At 54.7% G+C, this 19,879-nt stretch overlaps 5 protein-coding genes across 5 annotated transcripts; 2 read left to right on the top strand and 3 right to left on the bottom strand.

Annotated features, from left to right (window-relative positions):
- Positions 1-3,129: 3,129 nt before the first annotated feature.
- J7T55_004745 (translocation protein sec62) lies at positions 3,130-4,514 on the top strand (the record flags this gene model as incomplete). The annotated part of the gene is made up of 3 exons (XM_053130467.1): positions 3,130-3,631; positions 3,689-4,245; positions 4,302-4,514. 3 exons carry the CDS (start codon positions 3,130-3,132, stop codon positions 4,512-4,514), a joined length of 1,272 nt encoding a protein of 423 aa, XP_052991172.1.
- Positions 4,515-4,838: 324 nt separating this feature from the next.
- On the bottom strand, positions 4,839-5,961 carry J7T55_004744 (uncharacterized protein; the record flags this gene model as incomplete). Its single annotated transcript, XM_053130465.1, has 3 exons — positions 4,839-4,978; positions 5,046-5,774; positions 5,838-5,961. The coding sequence occupies 3 exons, from the start codon at positions 5,959-5,961 to the stop codon at positions 4,839-4,841; spliced, it is 993 nt and encodes a 330-aa protein (XP_052991171.1).
- A 1,765-nt stretch (positions 5,962-7,726) lies between these two features.
- J7T55_004743 (uncharacterized protein) lies at positions 7,727-8,344 on the bottom strand (the record flags this gene model as incomplete). The annotated part of the gene is made up of 2 exons (XM_053130464.1): positions 7,727-7,873; positions 7,931-8,344. The coding sequence occupies 2 exons, from the start codon at positions 8,342-8,344 to the stop codon at positions 7,727-7,729; spliced, it is 561 nt and encodes a 186-aa protein (XP_052991170.1).
- Positions 8,345-13,560: 5,216 nt separating this feature from the next.
- J7T55_004742 (phospholipase D-like protein) lies at positions 13,561-16,438 on the top strand (the record flags this gene model as incomplete). The annotated part of the gene is made up of 3 exons (XM_053130463.1): positions 13,561-13,783; positions 13,867-14,909; positions 14,972-16,438. The coding sequence occupies 3 exons, from the start codon at positions 13,561-13,563 to the stop codon at positions 16,436-16,438; spliced, it is 2,733 nt and encodes a 910-aa protein (XP_052991169.1).
- Positions 16,439-17,047: 609 nt separating this feature from the next.
- On the bottom strand, positions 17,048-19,322 carry J7T55_004741 (disulfide isomerase; the record flags this gene model as incomplete). Its single annotated transcript, XM_053130462.1, has 3 exons — positions 17,048-17,374; positions 17,429-19,046; positions 19,108-19,322. The coding sequence occupies 3 exons, from the start codon at positions 19,320-19,322 to the stop codon at positions 17,048-17,050; spliced, it is 2,160 nt and encodes a 719-aa protein (XP_052991168.1).
- Between the last annotated feature and the right edge of the window lie 557 nt (positions 19,323-19,879).

The raw sequence follows: 19,879 nt of genomic DNA, 5'->3' as shown, positions 1-19,879 counted from the left end.
TATTGAAGAACGACCAGCGAACTGAGAGCATTCGAAACAGAGCGAAAGATAGGCACGACAAACAATGACTAGATATTACGGTACGAGGGAAACAAAGAAAGAACGTTACGCATGGCCAGATCTGAGAAGATCGGGCGGCGAATCCAGCAATAAGGGAAAACGGAGAAACTTGGAAACTCATGTGGCATACCTTATTCTTTAGTATTGCCGACCTACCTGCGTGACCCTTACGGGCCCTCATCACCTTCTTCCAGAGACCCACGGCAACTCAGCGCCCATTGTGCACACCCTCCGACTACAGAAGGTAGGTCCAGCTCTGGGCTGAGGCACGCCGGGCACGCTGACTGTGTGGACGAAGGCAGGAGGAGTCGTGGATGGAGAGGTCTCAGTTTGGGCCATTTGATAGGCCGTGCTGGATTGGCCGAGGACCAGTCGGCGGCTACGGCCAGGGTCGGGATGGCTGGCGCTACACCCCTGCTTCTACAAGGGCCCAGTTGTGTTAGAAGAACAATCAAGTAGAGCGAGTCGATGTCTTAGAATGCCTTGGTTTAGTGACCACCATCAACCACAGCTCCCAGGGATCTCCGAACGTTAGGACAGGTACCTCAAGCACACGACCAGATCGAGTCTAGAAGACCCACTCAGAGTTGGTCCCGCGATTCCTGACCCTATTGATTGCCCTGCAAAGCTTGAAGGTTCTCCAGGAGGTAGCTATCCTGTCGGACTTGATAGAATGTCCATCGCAAAGCTCCCCAGACGGAGCTGATCAAGTCGCGGGCTAACGTCTGGGATCCCGGGAGCCATGCACCGGGGTGCTAGCTTCCTCCAGCGTCGCCACAAAACCCCGAAGAGATTGGCTCGTGGACCCCCAAGATTGGGTGAGAACAATGGGGCATCTGGGGCAGTTGGCTTCGTGGCAGTCTAGGGACACCCCTACGACCAAAAAGGGAAAAGGGAAGGCCAAAGGAAGGCTTGTTGACCAAAAGCAGACCGCGAAGGAGATGAAGGGCAGACGCGAGGGGGGCACGTAGGGTGCATCTCCCCCGGCAAAGGCCTCAGTTTCCTCGACCATGAGGCGTGTAGCTAATTGGTAGCTGTTGCTATTCTTTGCTGAAACCGCGTCGCAGGCCCAATTGGCCAGCCTTGAAGCCAGGCACGCCGTCTCATCTGGTGCAGGTGATGGGCGGCCCAACACAGCGGCCGCGCCCGCTCACGAGCGAACCGGTACTAGGATTTTGGTGTGTGGTGTGCCTGCCAATCCGTCGTTGCCACCTCAAGATGGCACCTCGTGTGGGAGCTTGCTGCTTTGCTGCACTCCACACAAGAAGCAACGGCCCGCGTCGGTAACGTGCGCCAGTTACAGAAAAAGGGTATAGCAAAACAAGCATAGATTGCGCGGTGGGATTGGGCGGCTTGCACGGCCTGGAATTGGCTGGGCTGCCACTTGTTTCGCGGGTAACCATCCCACAGCAGCGTGCCGTGACATGTTCGACAATGAACGGTCGGACAATTATTCGACAAATGCCTGACGCAAGGCACGGTGGCACAAATGAGCAGGCGTCTAGCCAATTTCGCAGAAGACCAGCAAGCCCAGAATGTGCCAGCCCAGCGCCTTGCATCAAGTCTGGGCAAAGCGAGCCGCTGATTCGTCGAGTAATCACTTGTCATGGAGGCAGGGCAATTTCAACAGTGCCTCTCTCTTCTAAGAATAGGCGACTCGTGCCACCAGGCTGCCTACAGAGCAGGCCGGAAAAGTGGTCGGCCAAACACCCACAAAGAAGGTGTGAGCTTGCTTGTCATGCGCGGCGCCTCTGAAGGTCTCAGAAGGTGGCGAGGAGCGTCATTCTGTCGCAAGCTTTGACCCGGAAAATGGTACGCACTGGGCTGTGTTGTTGTGTTCAGACAAAGGAGTATGCCTCCTTTCAGTCTGGCTTTAGTAACAACTCGCCGAGACGCCAACACCAACGGTAGCGGCTGAGATTACCAACACGATCTTGGGATGTTTTTTCTGTGCAGGATGACCGGATGGGATGTTCTAATATAGGACGAACTCCTTTGGGATGACTTCCTGTGATCTGTGTCATGATCTTGTGGATTTGCACTACCGTCCGGTCCTCCCTATGACTTATGGAAGCTGTGCCCAGGTGTCTTGGACCATCCGGGACAATACCACTGATCTAGCTGGGTAATATGAGGGTGTTTCCAACTTCGAAAAGACCTTAGCCGTGCTCAGTCGGAAACATTGCAGCGAATGGGAGATGGCCGAGCCCAAAGATAGAATAAGTCAGTGAAGCTGGAGGCGATGAGTTGGTCGCTGGCTGTTATGCAGTGGCCTACTGAGTCCGGGCTGACTCAGGTGTAGGGCTGCTGATTGCACAATGCATTCGGGAACTGCCATAAACGAGCTCGATTGCGAGAACGAGATGTGGTGAGCGAGTAGACAATTCCAAAACAAATCGTCAAGGCACTTTGTGACGAGTATGACAGACAGAGTCAGGCTGATGACAGACAAGCTGACCTTTTCCTTTGCTGAGGCGCGAGCCTCCTTCCAGAATTTGCTGACTAAGTTCTGAAGGATACACAGGTACCAGTCGATCAGAACAAGTAACCGACCGAATCTCCCTTCACCACCAAAACCTTCAACTTTGGACCACGGATATCTCAGCAACTACAAAGATCGGGTAAAATTTTTAATACACTGATATAATCTGACTAGGCTGCTGTTTTATAGCTGTAAAAAGGGTTTTGGATGAAATCTGAGGTCGTAACAGCTAAGTGGCTGGAAGTTGGACGAAGAGGTGATTCTGGTACTTAGCCACGGTCGGTTTTCTGTTCTGAGCGACTAGGTACCCGCTAGAGATGCACCCTGACGGGCCGGCCCCGGCAATAAAACTGCTGAAGTGAACAGCTTGCCGTTCCAAAAACCGCCAAGGCGCAGACATCCATCAGGACAGCTTGTTGTTCGGCTTGCACCTTCGATCTGCGGAATTGTAGTGCTTGGACTCAACCTTGCGCTCGCAACCAGCCTCTCCATCTTGACTGCCAAAACGGCACCCCATTCCCCTTCTACACTCTCGTTAACCCGGATAAACCAATTAACAGCCACATACAACAATCGAGCAACCCACGATGCAGAATCCAAACGCGCCACCAGGCGGCATGCCTCCTCCTGGAGCTATTCCAGTGCCGCCCATGCCTCCAGGAGTGCCTCCTCTACAGCCTGGTGTGCCGCCAACCCCGGAGCAGATGGCTGTCATCCGCCAGTTCCAGCAGCAGATGAACCAGAGAGTTGCCCAAGAGGCCGAGAAAGCCGGCCTGTCCGTCCCCGAGTTCGTCCAGCGCATGCAACAGCAGCAACAGGCCATGCGGGCCCAGATGCTCGCAAGACAGCAGCAGCAACAGCAAGCAGGTGGACCGCAGCAGCAAGGCCAGCAGCAAGGCCAGGGACAGCCTCAGGGACAGCCCCAGGGCCCGCCCCAACAGATGCAAGGTCGTCCCGCCGGCCAGCCGCAGCCCATCACTCCAGGACCTCCCAACCCTGTTGCCATCGCCCTCGCCAACTTCCTGCGGGGCCAAGACCTGAAGCTTCGCACTTGCATCCTGAACGGCGAGCGCAAGGACATGTTTAGAGGTGTGTACCTTCCTCCCTGCCACCGCCTCGATTTACTTGGTACTGACAACCAAACAGTGAAGAGAGCCCTTCGAGCGTTGCAGTCTCCGGCATACGAGAAGGCCCGCAAGAAGAACCCTGCGCTGCCCGAGGTCACCGACCGGCCTTCCCTCGAGAATGCCTTCAAGCTCCTGCCCATGTCCATGCTGGCCCTCCGAGTCGAGAAAATCGACCCCCATGCCGGCCATGCCCACCCTCCCAAGCGAACGAAGCGCGTCAAGGGTCTTTGGACAGTGCGCATCGTGCCACAACAAGACGCTGGCGACGACATGTACTACACTTGGATGTACGAGGGAAGTCAGATCAAGCGCAAGGTCTATGCAGCCCTTGCCCTCCTAGCTATTTTCACTGTCGTCCTCTACCCCCTGTGGCCGCTGAAAATGCGCCAGGGTGTCTACTATCTCAGCTGGGGCTTCTTGTGTCTGTTAGGATTGTTCTTCCTCATGGCAATATTCCGTGTCATCCTCTTCTGCGTCACCTACTTTGTCGTTTCGCCTGGACTCTGGCTCTTCCCGAACCTCTGGGAGGATGTTTCATTCGTCGATTCTTTCAAGCCTGTGTGGGCTTGGCATGAGGTAAGAAAAGTTGAGCGCACAGGTTTAAGGGTATTTTCCGCTGACGTGCAACACAGACTGCGAAGAAGAAGAAGAGGTCCAAGTCATCTGTCAGCGGAGGCAGCGCGAACCCACAGGCAAATTCATCTTTTGCTGCTGCTACCGGCCAGCCGATGCCGGCCAGCGCGACAACCACGGCGACGGAGACGCAGATTGAGACAGGAGGCGGTCAAGCACAACAGAGGTCTTATGTTGCCCCCAGGGTGGAGGAACTCGGAGACGACGAGTAGGAGCAGGTCTGATCTTTCTTTTCCTTTCCGTGAGGAGCTTGGGCGAGTTGCTGTATGTGGTAAGAGCTATCACAAGAACAACCTTCTGTGCCATAAGCGCCTACAATGCGTTATGCAGATTCATTGACTTGCAAAGTTGCGTACTACGACTCATCCGAGCGAACAAGACAATGATCACTGCCAATTGGCTGGGCATTTTGACATGCTCTCAGATTGCTACTTTTATGTACATTATTGTGGAGAATGAAGGGCGAGGACGCCATTGATACCCATCTGACAGCATCGAATATGTCCACACAGTCCAGGCTATTGGCTGATTTTCCCTCACGCCTCAGAGCCACTTGCACGCTCATAGTAATAGATAGCCCCAGCAGTCGAAGCACAGTTACCCAGACTGCCACCAGTAGCGTTTGCAGCCACCGGCACCGCGTCGTAATCTTGCGGTCGGCCATTGACGTGGTGATCTAGAAACAAGGTCAGCCTTGTGCTCTCAATGTCCACAATTCCTCTGACCCATTATGCAACACTTACAGTACCAGACCTCGGTCAACTGTGTATACCCATTGTCCAGGCTCCCGGCTCCAGCCTCAGTGGCATTGTACCGCTTTCCCGAGCAGCCGATGTACGGCACCGCGCCAAAGGCCTCGGCGAGAGTCGCCTGGATGTCGGCCAGGTCGTACGTGGTGCTATTGCTGGGCGTGATGCCGGCGGCCTCGAGCCACTCCCAGGTGGGCAGGCCGCGGAAGTAGGCCACGGCGGTGGCGAAGAAGTCGACGACCTCCTCGTGCTGGACGTACTGCGGGCCGTAGCACTCGACGTCGAAGGTCGAGTAGCAGGTCGCGTGCTTGGAGAACTCGTGGCCCCAGAAGTCGCCGTTGGGCTGCCCCTGCGCCACCCAGTACTTGTTCATGTAGGCCAGCAGGTCTTGCCGGCCGAACGGCTCCACGAAGGTGCCGATGTTTGGCCCTGTATACGGAACAATCGGCGTGCCTGACGGCGTCCCCGTTGTCGTGTTTGGCGAGGGCTTCGGGTCATACTGGCGGGTCAGGTCGCAGTATTGAGTGTATGATCCGTTGCAGAAGTCCGGCCACAGGCCGTGGAGCGTCCATGAGTCGGCTGGGAGCACTTGTCCCTGGGACTCAAGGCCGGTGTAGACATCCCAGAACTGGGTTGCTAAAACAAGGCCGCCGAATGTCTCTGTGCAGCACGAGTCGGTGAGGCTGGCTTGGGCACCGGCGGAGCATGACAGAATCGGGTGATCTAGCGACGTAGATTAGCCACATGAGCTTCCCTTCACTATGCATGCAATTCCGTCATTCTTACACAGCTGGCACGTGTGGTTTGCAGTGCTTTCGTTGTAGAGACCACGACTAAAGATCGGGGCCGAAGCCGAAGCCTCTCGCACGACAGCAGCGAACGCAACTGAGGATAGAATAGAGCGATGCATGTTGTCAGGTCACGAACTCATCAAGCCAGCAAGCCGTGTACAGGTCCATTGATCAGAAAGAGACGGGCAAGGCGATTTCTATTAAATATTATGCGTCTTTCAGCTATCTCAACGTAGCATCGGGAGCGCCTATCGCCCCCGTACGATGGGTCTCGGAAGACCTGCATTCTAGAGGCGAAGCTTGCACCGGACCGGGGGCCCAAAGAGGAAGTTGACGATGGGCAAAGGGCGAGAAGAAGAAGAAGATCACCACGTGCCCCTGTGTGGCAACGCGAGCCGGCGCCTGCAGCAGCGGCCCACCTGCTCGCGCTCTCATCTCTGACAGGTCAATTGGCAATTGGCAATCAGCAGAGATCCCGGCGCGGCGGATGGATTCCTTCTAGTGTGCATTCTAGGGCCGCTATATCTTGGCAGCGGTCTGCCTTGGCCTGATCCTCTATCTCCGAAGCTGGGATGAACTGGTGGGCCGAAAGGCGTTCCCCATTTGACCACTTCGTTCCGAGCAGCCGAGACAGCACGTCTCAAAGACTACGATGCGTTCATTCATACATACGCGAACATTAAGCCGACTATGAACCTGAGTATCCCTGCTTCTACATATATACAAACAGTTAAAGCGAAGACTGTTGTATTCGAGTATGATTGATTCCATCTTGACTTGGGGCTCACCTATCAGGCGTCTTGGCTCGATACCTCGCGTCACTGAACAGTAGGCCTACCTTCATCTTCGCCCCGATATCTGAGCAATCCAGGCACGCCTTTGACTTCATGAGTAATTGTAGCCACCGTGAGGCAACTTTGAAATATTGAAGCTTTGCCGGCGTACTTGCCATTGTACGGGTTTGATATGGCACACGAAGCCTGTCGAGATGTGAAATGATGCTGCAATCGAGGCTTTGATCGGCACGGATTCTGTCACTGTTATGTATTTATCGTGCGGTTTTCTCGCCGGAAAAGGCCCTCGGTAGGCACGGCACAAGAATGATGCTGCAACTGCTCAATATGTGATGGCCAACGAGAAGTGCTGACTGCCCATAGGAACCTGAACATATATCTGTCTCGAGGAGGCGCGGATACGTAGCATGTGAGCCCCAAGCGTTCTTCAATTATAGGACGAGTCTTGTTCTGCATACTTGGTACCACCTGATCAGACGTCATTATGAGCAGGCGGGCATCAGTGTTGTCAACCTTCAGCGCTGTCGAAACAGCCTGTACATTACATATGCAGAGGAAAGCAACGAGTTTGGCCGGATTCAAGAGAAGTGGCGGCTCCGTATCTTGGATTTAAGACATGGGAAGGGTTTATTGAGGTAACACGCCTTATATAACAAGAGAGGAGCCTGATAGTCTGTTCGGAGTAGTATGTGCTACACTGTGGAACGTTAAAGTAGCTTGAAAGACAACTTGTTAGCAAGAAATGCTCAGGTACAGAGTTTCCATATACGTATGCGGCCTTCTTCCATCAAGATACATGCAAGATGCAGACCGTTAAACACATTGAAAGTTGTGGAAGACCATTTTCAGATTAAGTGGAATCCAGGAAGAATCGTATACGGCGTAGCCATACGAACGCATGCAGGTCCTGTTCTGTAATTCAACAAATAACACACTACTGGATCTGGTACGGGCGACAATCCAACGGGTGCCCTATTCACCGTTACTTTGCTCGCGTGAATGAGCCTCTAGCCCTTTCACTTACAGAGCCATAATAAAATATCGCCTGTTCACCCCCCTCCCCTGCACCGATGTTCTCTTGCGTCTACTCCTAAACATTGAGTGCCTTGTAGAGAAAGACACCATCTTTGAGCTCACCAGAGGCATTGAGACTGTATCTGGGTACCTTGCCAACCTCGTCATACCCCAGTTTCTTGAAGACCTTCTCTGCGATACTCCCGCTCTCCGTCTCGGCCATCTAGCGTTCAAAGTCAGCGATCCCATACGAGTGCAGTCGTCTGGTGGAGGTACTCACCAAGAGAGTCTTGCCCTTCAGTGTTGCTTGCCCATGAATGGCATTCATTAAGGCCACAGACCCACCCTTTTGCCGATACTTAGCGGCTACCAGGAGACTCTCGACGCGCGCGCGGAAGGGGCTCGTTTCTGAGTGTGGCGTGGCGAGCATAGCGACACCAACCAGATCCTCGCCCCTCACCTTGGCTCCAGGCTCGGCCTCATTAAGCAGTAAGATGATGACCCTTGTGCCTGCCCTGCTCTCGGCGATCCTGTCCTTCCACCAGTTGAGGAGTTTATCGTTGGCCAATGGAGGAAGGAAACTACCAATCATGAGATCACGGGTAATACATTGTGCTTGCAGACCGGCCAGGTATGGGGTCAGATGGGAGTGTGCGGCGGGATCGAAGAGTGTTGGTTGTGCCTTGCCATGCATATTGGGCTGCCGTTGAGAGATTGAGACAATTGAGGCATGAGAGCCTCCTGACGATCTATCTGTGATATCGATGGCTGGCCGAGAAGTCTCACACGTCATGCGCCGTAGGAGACAGGCAAAGAGGCGCCGTGGCGTTGCAACTGAGTGTCGCGTGCCGCTGTCTCGTCCTGCTGGGTCAAAGGCTTTCGAGCTGTTCTTGCTTGGTGACTGTGCTCAAGCTCGTGGCGAGCGAGTCTATGAATATGAGTGCTCGAGAAGATGATCCAACTGATATGGAGGGATTGAGTTTCGTGCGATCACCAGCAGATCTCGGTGATTGTTGACACAAGCCTGCGCACTGGTATGGGAATCCTGGACTGGCCTGGGAAATCTGGAGCAGAAGGCGAAGGAACCAGCCGAAAGTTAAATAGTCAATTGGACAGCACAGGGAGAGGGTAGGCAAGCTAGCAAAAAAAAGATCGGGGATGTGCCCGTCGGCCTAGAAAACGGCATGGAGATGGATATTCAATCCTGTTCAACAATTGCTATGAGTTCTCTGGGAGAGAATTGACGAGATGGGAGCACGAGTCGGCAGGTACTTGAAGCTACCATACGGATGGAGCACACCTGCAGCGTACAGCGCAGTACGCGATGTCGACATCTTCTCGTGCCACTACTCACGTAGCCAGGCGTGCCAGGTACTTGCCGACTAGTGCCTGGTGCTGTGCCCGCCTCGTGCCTGGCAAGATGGACAGGGGCACAGCTACCTGAAGGGCCAGGGACCTCGGCAGAGGTGCAAGGAAATCGCTGCAAATGGCAACCGCGGCACGAACTGCTCAGGCACAGGCACAGGCACAGGCGTGACAGGCACAGGCACGGCAGGGGTGCAGCACAGTAGTGTAGTTACCGTTACCGTGCCTGCACAGTCGGACAGTAGACTACTGTGTAAGTACCGCAATAAGGCTGAGCATATGGCGCGCCAGCTCTTGCGCCATTGGCTCACAAATGGCCGCAGTAGCGGCCACCCGCACCACAGATCCTGGCAGGAGCAACCGCCGCAGCATAATAGCTTCTAGAACCATGCAGCACCAAGGTAGAGATAGCAGACTGCAGACCGCAGACCGCAGACTGCAGGCCACCTCAATGGTACAATAGGTAGGCACATATGCAAGTACTTGCTAAGTAGAAAAGTTTCCCCAAACAGCCATCGACATAAATGACATACACACCCTCTTAGATGCCTCGACAATGCCCTCGTTACACGAGTTTCAACAATCATCATGCTTTGCCTACCTTATCCATGGACCTCAACACATGATAACCCCTCCTGCGACCCAAACGCTCCTTCTTGTTCAGCCCCAATGCTTCACAAACGACCTGGTCCCTCCATGACATGACTCCTTCGCCGTCATCGCCTATGCTGTGCAACTTGTGATCCGTGGCCAGCTCGTTGCATCCGTTGACATTCTCGCTTCTCGCCGCCATCTGGGGATGCAGCTCAAGGGAAGACAAGGAATCTCCCTGGGTGGTATGCGGCCATCAAGAGACTCGTGATTGTTTATGCACCATCCCTACACCACCACCCCTTCCGTGAAACCTGGATCCAAGCATCACTCAGTGTCTCGACTATACGACGCCAGTAGCCGACCCAGCTGCCCTTTCGGAGAGGGGCATTCTTGGAAAACCTGGTAAGTCACCCGCCAGACCCGCCCTCGTCGCAACCCGCAATGGCACGGCCCGGCGCTTATTTATGCCAGAGTCATCAAAGAAGCTGGGCCTCTACTTCTGCAAGCCTCTGCGACCGGCTTGAAAGTCACAATGCTCCCACGCCTCGGACTGGCGATCCCGAGAGGCAGTGTCCGTGGCATCAACTACTCGTCCAGAGAAGTCCGAGTGCAACAACCAACCCCCCACGGCTATTACTGCGTGACCAACGGGAAAAATAGCATTTACGGTAGGAGGCTAGTCAGTGGCTATAGCTCATCGTCTCCAACACAATATGCGGCTAGCAGACACTGTCATTTTGGGGAGGACCATGACTTGGCTGCATGCCATGTCCCGAATGACAAGTCACAGTTCGATGCCGTCACATCTGGCCGTCGGGGGTCATTTCATTGCGAAGCTTCTCTGAAGAACTCTGAGCCCTAGTCCCCAGCAGGACAGAATACGGAAACTGTTGTCAGCGTCGCTTAGAATGGTGCCACGATTTCAGCCACCGGAGAGCTGCAGCTGACGATGGACTCTATGCTTCCTACACTTAGCTAGCGTTGGACGAGGCTCCAATCACGACGCACACGACGCGGATACTTCGCTTGCCAGCCGCATGGGATCTCATCCGCGAGCAAAAGTCAGCACGGGTCACTTCACATGTCCTTCTCCTCAACTTTGCCGTGCGATGGTCGTCAGCTTGGCCAGAAACTTCTGCAGATCCTCGTTGGAAGATGCAAATAATTGCCGCCAAGTACGGACAGGCTTTTGGAGACGCGAAGTTGGTGCGAACATGACACATAGGTGTAAGCACTGTTGTCATCCTTGGCACAAATTGGCCGACAATCGAAATCAATACGGAGAGACTATATCAGCTGTATCACACAATTGTACGCACAGGTTTGCTTAAACGAGAGACGGCGTTGGGCCGATCTCTTTCGCGGAAACGGACTCTACCTCTGCACAAGCCGGCCCTTCTATCACTGTGACGGCTTTGGACGTTCGTCAACGACGACAGACGCTAGAGGGTCATCTTTTGCCTCTCTTAGACCACCAAGAGCCATTATATGTCTCGTACTCATCAACTGCGTTCTTGTAGCAACAACAGCACCAACTCTTTTCTGTAAGAGGAGACATATTTCAGACACCAGCCCAGTGATTATGCATGACGACGACTTCAAACACCCATAAATGAAAAGAGACATCTCGATACCTCCAAGCAATGAATACTGTTAGAAGTGTCAACAGAATTGTTGGAATGAAAATCAGGCGACACAAGGCTCTCATCAACGCACAATGTTTCACGAATTATCCTCATGAAATTCCCCTCTCTTTGGTCTTCAGAGTCCTATATCACTGCCCGATGGACAGTAAGAAAGTATACTGTAACAATATGATTGAGGCTACCAAAATCGTCTGCTCCGGGCTATGCAGTCATACAACAAGCGCCTGCGGGATTTCGTTTGACGGTGCGCCGGCGCTTCAGGAAATTGTGGACTGCTCTACGTTTTCAGTGAGTTCTATGGCGGTCTCCACTCAGTGTCTGTTGAAAGTCACGGGAGTCACGTCTTACTGCCTGGACAGGATTGCTACCACGCGGAAGCAGTGACCAGTCGCGACGGTGCCAGACAATCAACCACACAGTCCATGAAGAGTTGGCTCAAGCCAGTCGAACTCCAACTCAGAATGTTCAGCGACTGGGCGTGGTCGGGGCACTTGCCTTGACTACACGTGCTGCGATGGTTTCCAAACTCGGGTCCGGCCACACTCTAGTGCCCCGAGCCCACTCCTTGCAGGATGCCTGCGAATCAATGCTCTTGGGCTTGAGCTTCCGTTCATGTCATGTTTTGGTGCGTTATGGAGAAGATGTGGGCGTCTTGCTCTTGTGGATATGATACCCACAGATCGCCACGGCAGGGCTTTCAAGGCATGGAGGTCCTGTTTGTAGTCGTTGACTACCATTCAAGGGTAAGGAGTACCCCCTCTCAAGTGGATGCGGTGGATCGATATCAACACGCAAACTGGAGGCAGAACGATGATTGCACCAACGATCCCGATCGTTAATTATGATGTCTTCGCCGAAACCGCCGCGGTGACTCTTGGATCTGCGACATCTGGAGGTACAATACACCTGGGCAGCTCGGCTCACTGGTGTCCCACGCCCCGATGCTGTGCATGCCAGTATGTTCCGATGTCTCGGATATGTGCTGTGCTACCAGACTAATTTGTCTCACTGGTGAGTCGGAAACTATCAAAACGGATCCCTATGCCACGCTGATATCCTGCCAAACCATGTGTGACTAGAAACATTCACGTTCTAGAACCATCCCCAGTCATCCTTTCTGAGGGTGTGGTACGAACAGGATAATTTAGCGATACTGGTGAACTTGATCAGATGCTTTGGATGAGTCTTGATATTTCCTGTTTCAGCCTCGCAGGATATTCTGTGTGACATCCTCGAGTGGCTGGCTGTCCCAGTATGTGTTCTCTGACTACCATTGAGATGAGGTCGGCTGAGGCTCGCAGCTTACTTGGCTTACACTTGGCTGCGTACGGGGTTCGGGCAACTCCGTAGCAGCCGTTGGAACTTATTAAGCCAATGCTCACGCCATGGATGCAGCCCTACCGGCGGCATAACGGCATGTTTCAGGTGCCCGCTGTCGTGAGTGTCGAAGCTTCGCTCACGTTCAGCCATATTAGATCGTGCGTACTGGAATGGCTTCAGAAAACGACGGAGAGTCACACCAGCGTACTGGACCACACAAACCACGCCATCGCGTCAAGCGCGTCAGGTCCTAGCGGTCTGGCAGATGGACCCAGTCATGTAAAGCCAAGCAGAACAGTTGTGCAAGTTCGCGTCAGATCAAACCCTGCAGGCCAGTGACTGTACCGGCGCGGCGGCGATGTCTCATCCAATCGTGATTGACACCCTCTCGACTGAGCCACGTAGGCCAGCAGAGCTTCCACAATCACGAGAGCTATTTCTCAAGTAAGAATCTTGTAGCTCAACCGATCGAATACACCGCTCCATCTGAGTGGCTCCTCCTGAGTGGCAGTGAAGAGTTCCAAATTATGCAGGCCAAGACCCTGTTTTGCAGGGAAGCTCTGTTTCGACCCCTCAGCTGCTGTCCCATCGTCGCGGATCACTACCGGCTTATTCTAGACCAGCAGTGAAGAGAGGCATCCAACGAATCTAAGGGAACCAGAGAACAAGCATCTTCAGACTTCAACGATTTTCCTCGCCTCAGGGCTGTCCTGCAGTTATAGCATCCACCGGGAACCCATTGCGTGGCTTCTCGGCCGACAGAAACACTTTGAAAGTTCTCAGGGTCCGCAGCTCGTTGAGCATCGTGGAGACCCCATCGTGGCTTTGCGTGGAGCTACCCCTGACTCTGACCTCACAGCAGAGAGAGGCAGCCCCCACATTGTCTTATCGACCGACGTGTTTATAAACACACCGAGTATCTCGCCTCGTCTAGCTCTGCTTTCGCACACCCGGTAACTTCCTTTGACAATTTCTGGCAGCAAACATGTCGAGCATCTTCAAGAAACTCGAGCACGGCCTCGCGGGCGTTTTCGGCTCCGACGAGGAGAAGCACTCCCACACCCACGATGGAGCCGAGTGCCATCAGGACTTGCACGCTGAGCACGCGGAGAATCGCTACGCATCTTTTGCGCCCCAGACCTCTGGCCATGCCAAGTGGCACGTTGACGGCTGTGCCTACTTCTGGGCGCTCTCCGAGGCGATCGAAGGTGAGACACTTTTCTATGCCGTCGGTTGAGAAGTGAGAGACAAGTGTGATGTAGGGCATACTAACGGCGGCAAAAAATTGCAGAGGCCCAGGAGTCCATCTATATCCTGGATTGGTGGCTGTCCCCAGAGCTGTTCCTGCGCCGGCCCCCAGCACAGAACAATAAGTACCGCCTGGACAATATGCTCAAGGCCGCAGCGGAGCGAGGAGTCCAGGTCCACATTATTGTGTACAAGGAGGTCGCTCAAGCCCTGTCTTGCAACTCTGAACACACCAAGCACGCGCTGGAGGCCCTCCATGAGAACATCAAGGTCTTCAGGCATCCCGATCACATGCCCACCAAGCAGGACATCAGCGCTGAGATCAACACTGCCTTCCACAACCTGACCTTGGGCGCTTTCAGCCTGTCCAAGATGCCTGGAGACACCCTGAAGACTCTCTACGGTACTCATGACGATGTCGTGCTATTCTGGGCTCACCACGAGAAGCTGTGCCTCATTGACCACAAAATTGCCTTCATGGGCGGCCTCGACGCTTGCTTCGGCCGTTGGGATACCAACACTCACCCCATCGCCGATGACCACCCCGGTAATGTAGACGGTATCATTTTCCCGGGTCAGGACTATAACAACGCTCGTGTCTACGACTTCGAGGGCGTCGATAAGTGGGAGCAGAACAAGCTCGACCGCACGAAGTTCTCGAGGATGGGCTGGTCCGACATCAGCATCTCACTTCACGGACCCATCGTGAACAGCCTGGCCCTTCACTTTACGGACCGGTGGAACTACATCTGGGGCCAAAAGTACAACGTCAAAGATAACACCAAGTACCAGAGACTCGAGGACAGTGATGTTTCCCATGCCCCTCCCAGCAGGACCCTTCTCGAGGAAGGGCAGTACGAGGCCGGCCAGATGTTTGGTGGCATCCAGCGCCACTTCACCAGGGGTCTGAGCCGTGTCTGGGGCGAAGAGCCGCGGGAAGAGAGTCGCGAGGACAACGGTGTGCACATCCAGCTGGTCCGAAGCTGTTGCCCGTGGTCTTCCGGACACCCCACTGAGCACTCTATCGCGAACGCCTATATCGATGCCATCAACAAGGCTGAGCATTTCATCTACATCGAGAACCAGGTAAGTTCTCTTTTGACTTTTCATTGCTTTCACTAGAGTGCATCGTCTAATACCATGTGTAGTTCTTCATCACTGCCACCGATGACGAGCAGAAGCCGGTGTACAACAAGATTGGCGCGGCCATTGTGTCCCGTATCCTGCGCGCACACCAGGCCGGTGAGAAATTCCGTGTAATCGTCGCCATGCCGGCCGTCCCCGCCTTCGCTGGCGACCTTAAGTCGGACGGCGCCCTGGGCACCCGTGGCATCATGGAGTTCCAGTACAACTCCATCAGCCGCGGTGGGCACTCCATCATCGAGAAGCTGACGCAGGCCGGCGTCGTGCACCCCGACCAGTACATCGGCTTCTACAACCTGCGCAACTACGACCGCCTCAACACCTCGGCGACCATGCAGCGCGCGCAGGACGAGTCGGGCGTGCGCTACGATGACGCCCGCCGCGAATTCGACGACCACGTCGAGGCGGGCTACGACGGCTACTCCCGCGACGAGCACGTCGAGGGGCGGCTGGGCAGCCAGTACCGGCGCTACCAGGAGGCGGCGCGGCGCCAGGACGACAACACGTGGGACACGATCTCGGCGGCGTACATGGACCAGGGCCCGGACCTGAACTCGCTGCCGTGGGAGGGCGACCCGGAGTCGGAGATCGACGCGTTCGTGTCGGAGGAGCTGTACATCCACTCCAAGGTGCTGATCGCGGACGACCGGCTGGTCATCTGCGGGTCGGCGAACCTGAACGACCGGTCTCAGCTGGGCACGCACGACTCGGAGATCGCGGTGGTGATCGAGGACCCGACGCCGGTTCGGTCGCGCATGGCCGGCGAGGAGTTCACGGCGTCCAAGTTCGCGACCAGCCTGCGGCGCCAGCTGTTCCGCAAGCACCTGGGCCTGCTGCCCGACCAGCGGTGGGACCGGCCCGACGGCAACTTCCACCCGGTGACGGCCGGGCCCAACGAGTACGACTGGGGCTCCGAGGCCGACCGGCTGGTCGAGGATCCCGTCAGCGACGACTTCGACCAGCTGTGGCGCAACACGGCACGCACCAACACCGAGGTCTTCAGCCGCGTGTTCCACAACGTGCCCAACGACGTCGTGCGCACGTGGGACGACTACGATAACTTCTTCAGCAAGTACTTCATCATCCCCGGCTCGGACGAGGCCAAGAAGCTCCAAGAGAAGGAGGAGAAGGAGGAGAAGAAGAGGCTGAAGCGCGAGGCGGCCGAGCGCGGCGAGGGTGGCGAGGGGAGCGACAAGGAGGATGAGGAGGAGGAGAAGAAGTCCGAGGACGAGGAGGAGAAGAAGGACGACGACGACGACAAGGACAAGGACGACAAGGACAAGCCGGCCAAGGTCCCCTACGGCCACGTCGTCAAGAGCGAGTTCCCCGGCGGCGTCCAGGAGGTCAAGGAGCAGCTCCAGCGCGTCAGGGGCACCCTGGTGGAGATGCCGCTGAACTTCCTGGTCGATGTTAAGGACATCGCCAAGTCTGGCCTGTCCCTGAACGGCTTCACCGAGGAGATTTACACGTAAAAAGCCCTCGGTGCGTGTTCTCGTCCACCGAAAATGCTGGATGAGAGGCTTCTCGCTGGAATGCGAAGTTAGGATATATCGTGTACACCTGAAGCAGCGTTGAATTCTACTAGCCTGACTTGTCGCGATATTCACGGTCAAATCTGATGTTCCACTCAATTTTTGATGAAACTATGCGCATGCGTACTACTGTCTCGTAACCAAATTCCCACCAAACTCCAGTAATTCACAAATACTTGGCGCAACCGCATCCAAAGGCTTCTTTCCCATCGGCATGGGACATGATTCATCGAACCAACGAAAAGGAAGTGATATTAGTATGCAACATTTGGCCCATGTCCTGTCAACCTGACAACCCTCTAGAGCCTACCCGTCCAGTCCCTTTTGACCTTGGACCCATTGCAGAGCAGTAAGCCCATCTCCTAGGCTGGTCTCCAGACCCTAAAGCCGGTCTGATACGCCATGTATATGACATGTGCAAGCATGACGTTTGATATACATACAAATTTATTTGTGGTCACCATTGACCTTCCTGCTCATCATGAGCGCCATGGAGGTTCCTATGCAATCGCGAGTCCTCCTTCGTCGCACGAATCCTTTTCCTTCAACTCAGTCCGTCTTACCGTTGATGTTGGAGCCGAGAAGAGGTGCTTTGAAGTCCTCGCTTAGGAATGGTCGACCGCTTCTCCTCCTGTGACGACCTCGGAACCATGATACAGAGCCAAGGATCAGACCAAAGATACAGCCAAGAGTAAGATAGGGGTGCTCAGAGAAAGTGACCCGCATGTCGAAGAAGATCTTCTCGAAGCTCGAGATGGTCAGCTTCGGCTTGAGCTTTGGAGGCTGCGCGGTGACCTTGTTGAGAGTCTCCAAGATCGAGGTGCGAGACGGGACAATGTAGTTGCCCGTGCTGGTTTGGTCCCAATAACGGCGATTCTAAGACCGTGTTAGTATTTATGCAACAGTTGCGGTGTGGTGGCTCAAGCTTACGTCTTCATCATTGATGATGACCCTTTCGCCATCTTTCACGTCGATACCATATGTGGTGCGGATCCACCTCTGCCAGAATGCCCCATCGACCCACGCGAATGCAACCTCTTTCCGATCTGCTCGGTTCATGTTCACCTGTTGGCTTTTGGCAGCTCGGAGCGCTCTCTGGTCCCCACGATCCTCGGCTTCCTCGATCCGCAATTGCTTCGCATCACGAAGCTCCTGACGTTCTAACTGGAAGAGTTGAATTTGCTTGTCCATCCACTCAGTAGCCGCACTCTTCATTTCTCTGATAGCACTGGAAAATGATTCCTGGTCTTCCCTATTGAGGATGCCCAGAACCACTATCTTGCCATCCATAATTTCACGAGCATTCGATGCGGTAAGCTCTGGGATAAGAGGCAGCCAGACCGACTTCATCCACTCAAGCACCTGGCGAGTATTCCGCATCTCATTTGGCGTGAGAGGATTGTAGTAGGTTGGTCTTCCTTCCCGGGAAATGATAAGCCGCGGCCAGGTCGTGATCTTATACCTCTCGTACAGCTTAGGATCCTTGGTCTTGACTAGCTTGGCCCTGCCAATGAGGCTGAGAGGCAACCGTTCGAGAGCCGCGAAGTCCTCGCTTGTGGTCGCGTGGTCGTAGAAGTAAATAAAGATGACATCTTCCTTCTCCTCCATAGCCGCGAGAGATTCGGCATCAACATCGCGAACGCCGTTCGAGAGGTCGATCGCCTTCTCAGCATAGTGAACGAAGTCACCAATGCCTCGAAGACCCTCATATTCTACTCGCTCACCACCCCTGAAGAAGAGGATGGTCGGATATCCGCGGAGACGCGCATCCTTGCAAAGGCGCTTTTCTGCTTCGCAGTTGACCTCGCCAATATTGAGCTTGCCCTTCATTTCTTTAGCAAGCTGCTGCCAGTTTGGCGCCATAGCCTGGCAGTGATGGCACCATGGGGCATAGAACTTAATGAACCATGGTTCATGGGTCATTGTGACCATCGTTTGGAAGCTTTCCGCCGTCAGCGGAACAGAAGCGCCGTTTGGGTTCGGAGTCTTGGTGGGCTTCGCCGGTTTCTCTGGCTCGACTTTCGCGGGAGCTGCGGCCTTGGGCTTGTCCGCCTTCAGAGAACCCAGCTCTTCGATCGCTGGAGCTGCTGGAGCTACAGGAGCTGCCGCTGCAGCACCACCCTTAGCTGGCTCCCTAAGCTCTATCTGCGGCTGGGCATCGGGCTTGGGAACAGAAGCCAGCTTTGAATCGTCAGCTGGCTTCGGGCGAGCCGTGCCGAGGGGTTCGGGAAGCAGCAGCGTCGTGGGTCGGGATCCGGGTCTCTCGCGCTCGAGCACGGGTTCGATGGCGTCGGTCAAGAATTTGAGGCTCTTAACGCCTCTGTAACTGTCGCTCTTCACACCGTTTACGAACAGCATTGATGTTGGGTAGGACTGAACTCCATTCCCAGCGCATAGATCGTAGAATGCGACACAATTTATCATTGCAAAGCGCCAGTCATAGTATTCTTCGAACGATTTGCCGGGGCCTGGCGCGGGATCGGTGTAGTAGAACTCGTACAGTGTACGATAGATTGGCGCAAAATCCTGGCAATGTGGGCAGTATGGACTGTGACATGTCAGCAAGACTGGTGACTCCTTTTGGTCATTACCGAGAATCAGCAACACACCTGTAGTGCTTGACTAGCATGTATTTTGACTTCTTGATTTCTGTCTCGAAGTTGTCGGGCGTGAGCTCGAGCATCGGAGGGACCTTGATACCATCAAAGGTGGTCGTCTCCAGGGACTTATCCTCCGGTGGTTCATCGTCTTCGAAGTCGTCTTCGGCGGCGACCCGGGCAGCAGCCCCAAGGAGCAAGCCCCAGGCAAGGGATGAGAGCCTCATGGCTTATATGCCCCAGGAGTTACGACGTTGTCGAAGGTTGAATCGCGCCTGGTGGATGGTCGGGTGATGGCTGGTTGATGACAACACGAGGTTGTCGACTATATTCGTGCCGGGGCACGCCTGGGTCTGTCGCGAATCGTGTCTGCGACCGTGTCACCTAGACATCAGGCGTTATGCAATTGATGAATCGAGGCAACCGGGTATCTCTCGTGGCCCCAGACAAAGGCGACGATGGTAGCGTCAGCAGGCACGGGCAAGAGTGGCGATCAACGCGGAAGGGATTTGTCCGCCTGATACCGAGAAAGGGGGTGGCGATATAGGTCAGGGCCAGGAACAATCGCTTGGAAAGAGAACAAGAGAACGGAGGGCGACAGGCGACGCAAGGAAAAAAAAGCTGATATGGAGAGGGAGACGATGGTTGCAACGCAGGGCAGTGAGTGGATGGAGCAAGGCTAAGTGGTTTGTTCAACAAGGAGGTGCAAGCGCAAGTCCAAGTGCAACTGGCAACTGTGGAAATGCATGTGCCTTGTCACACGAGTGCCAGATTGCCCCAAGCC

This window comes from Diaporthe amygdali (genome assembly GCF_026229845.1).
Source record: "Diaporthe amygdali strain CAA958 chromosome Unknown NODE_23_length_778278_cov_65_433824, whole genome shotgun sequence".
NCBI lineage: Eukaryota > Fungi > Ascomycota > Sordariomycetes > Diaporthales > Diaporthaceae > Diaporthe > Diaporthe amygdali.
The sequence above is the reverse complement of the archived record's forward strand: the minus strand, read 5'-3'. Positions and strand labels throughout refer to the sequence as shown.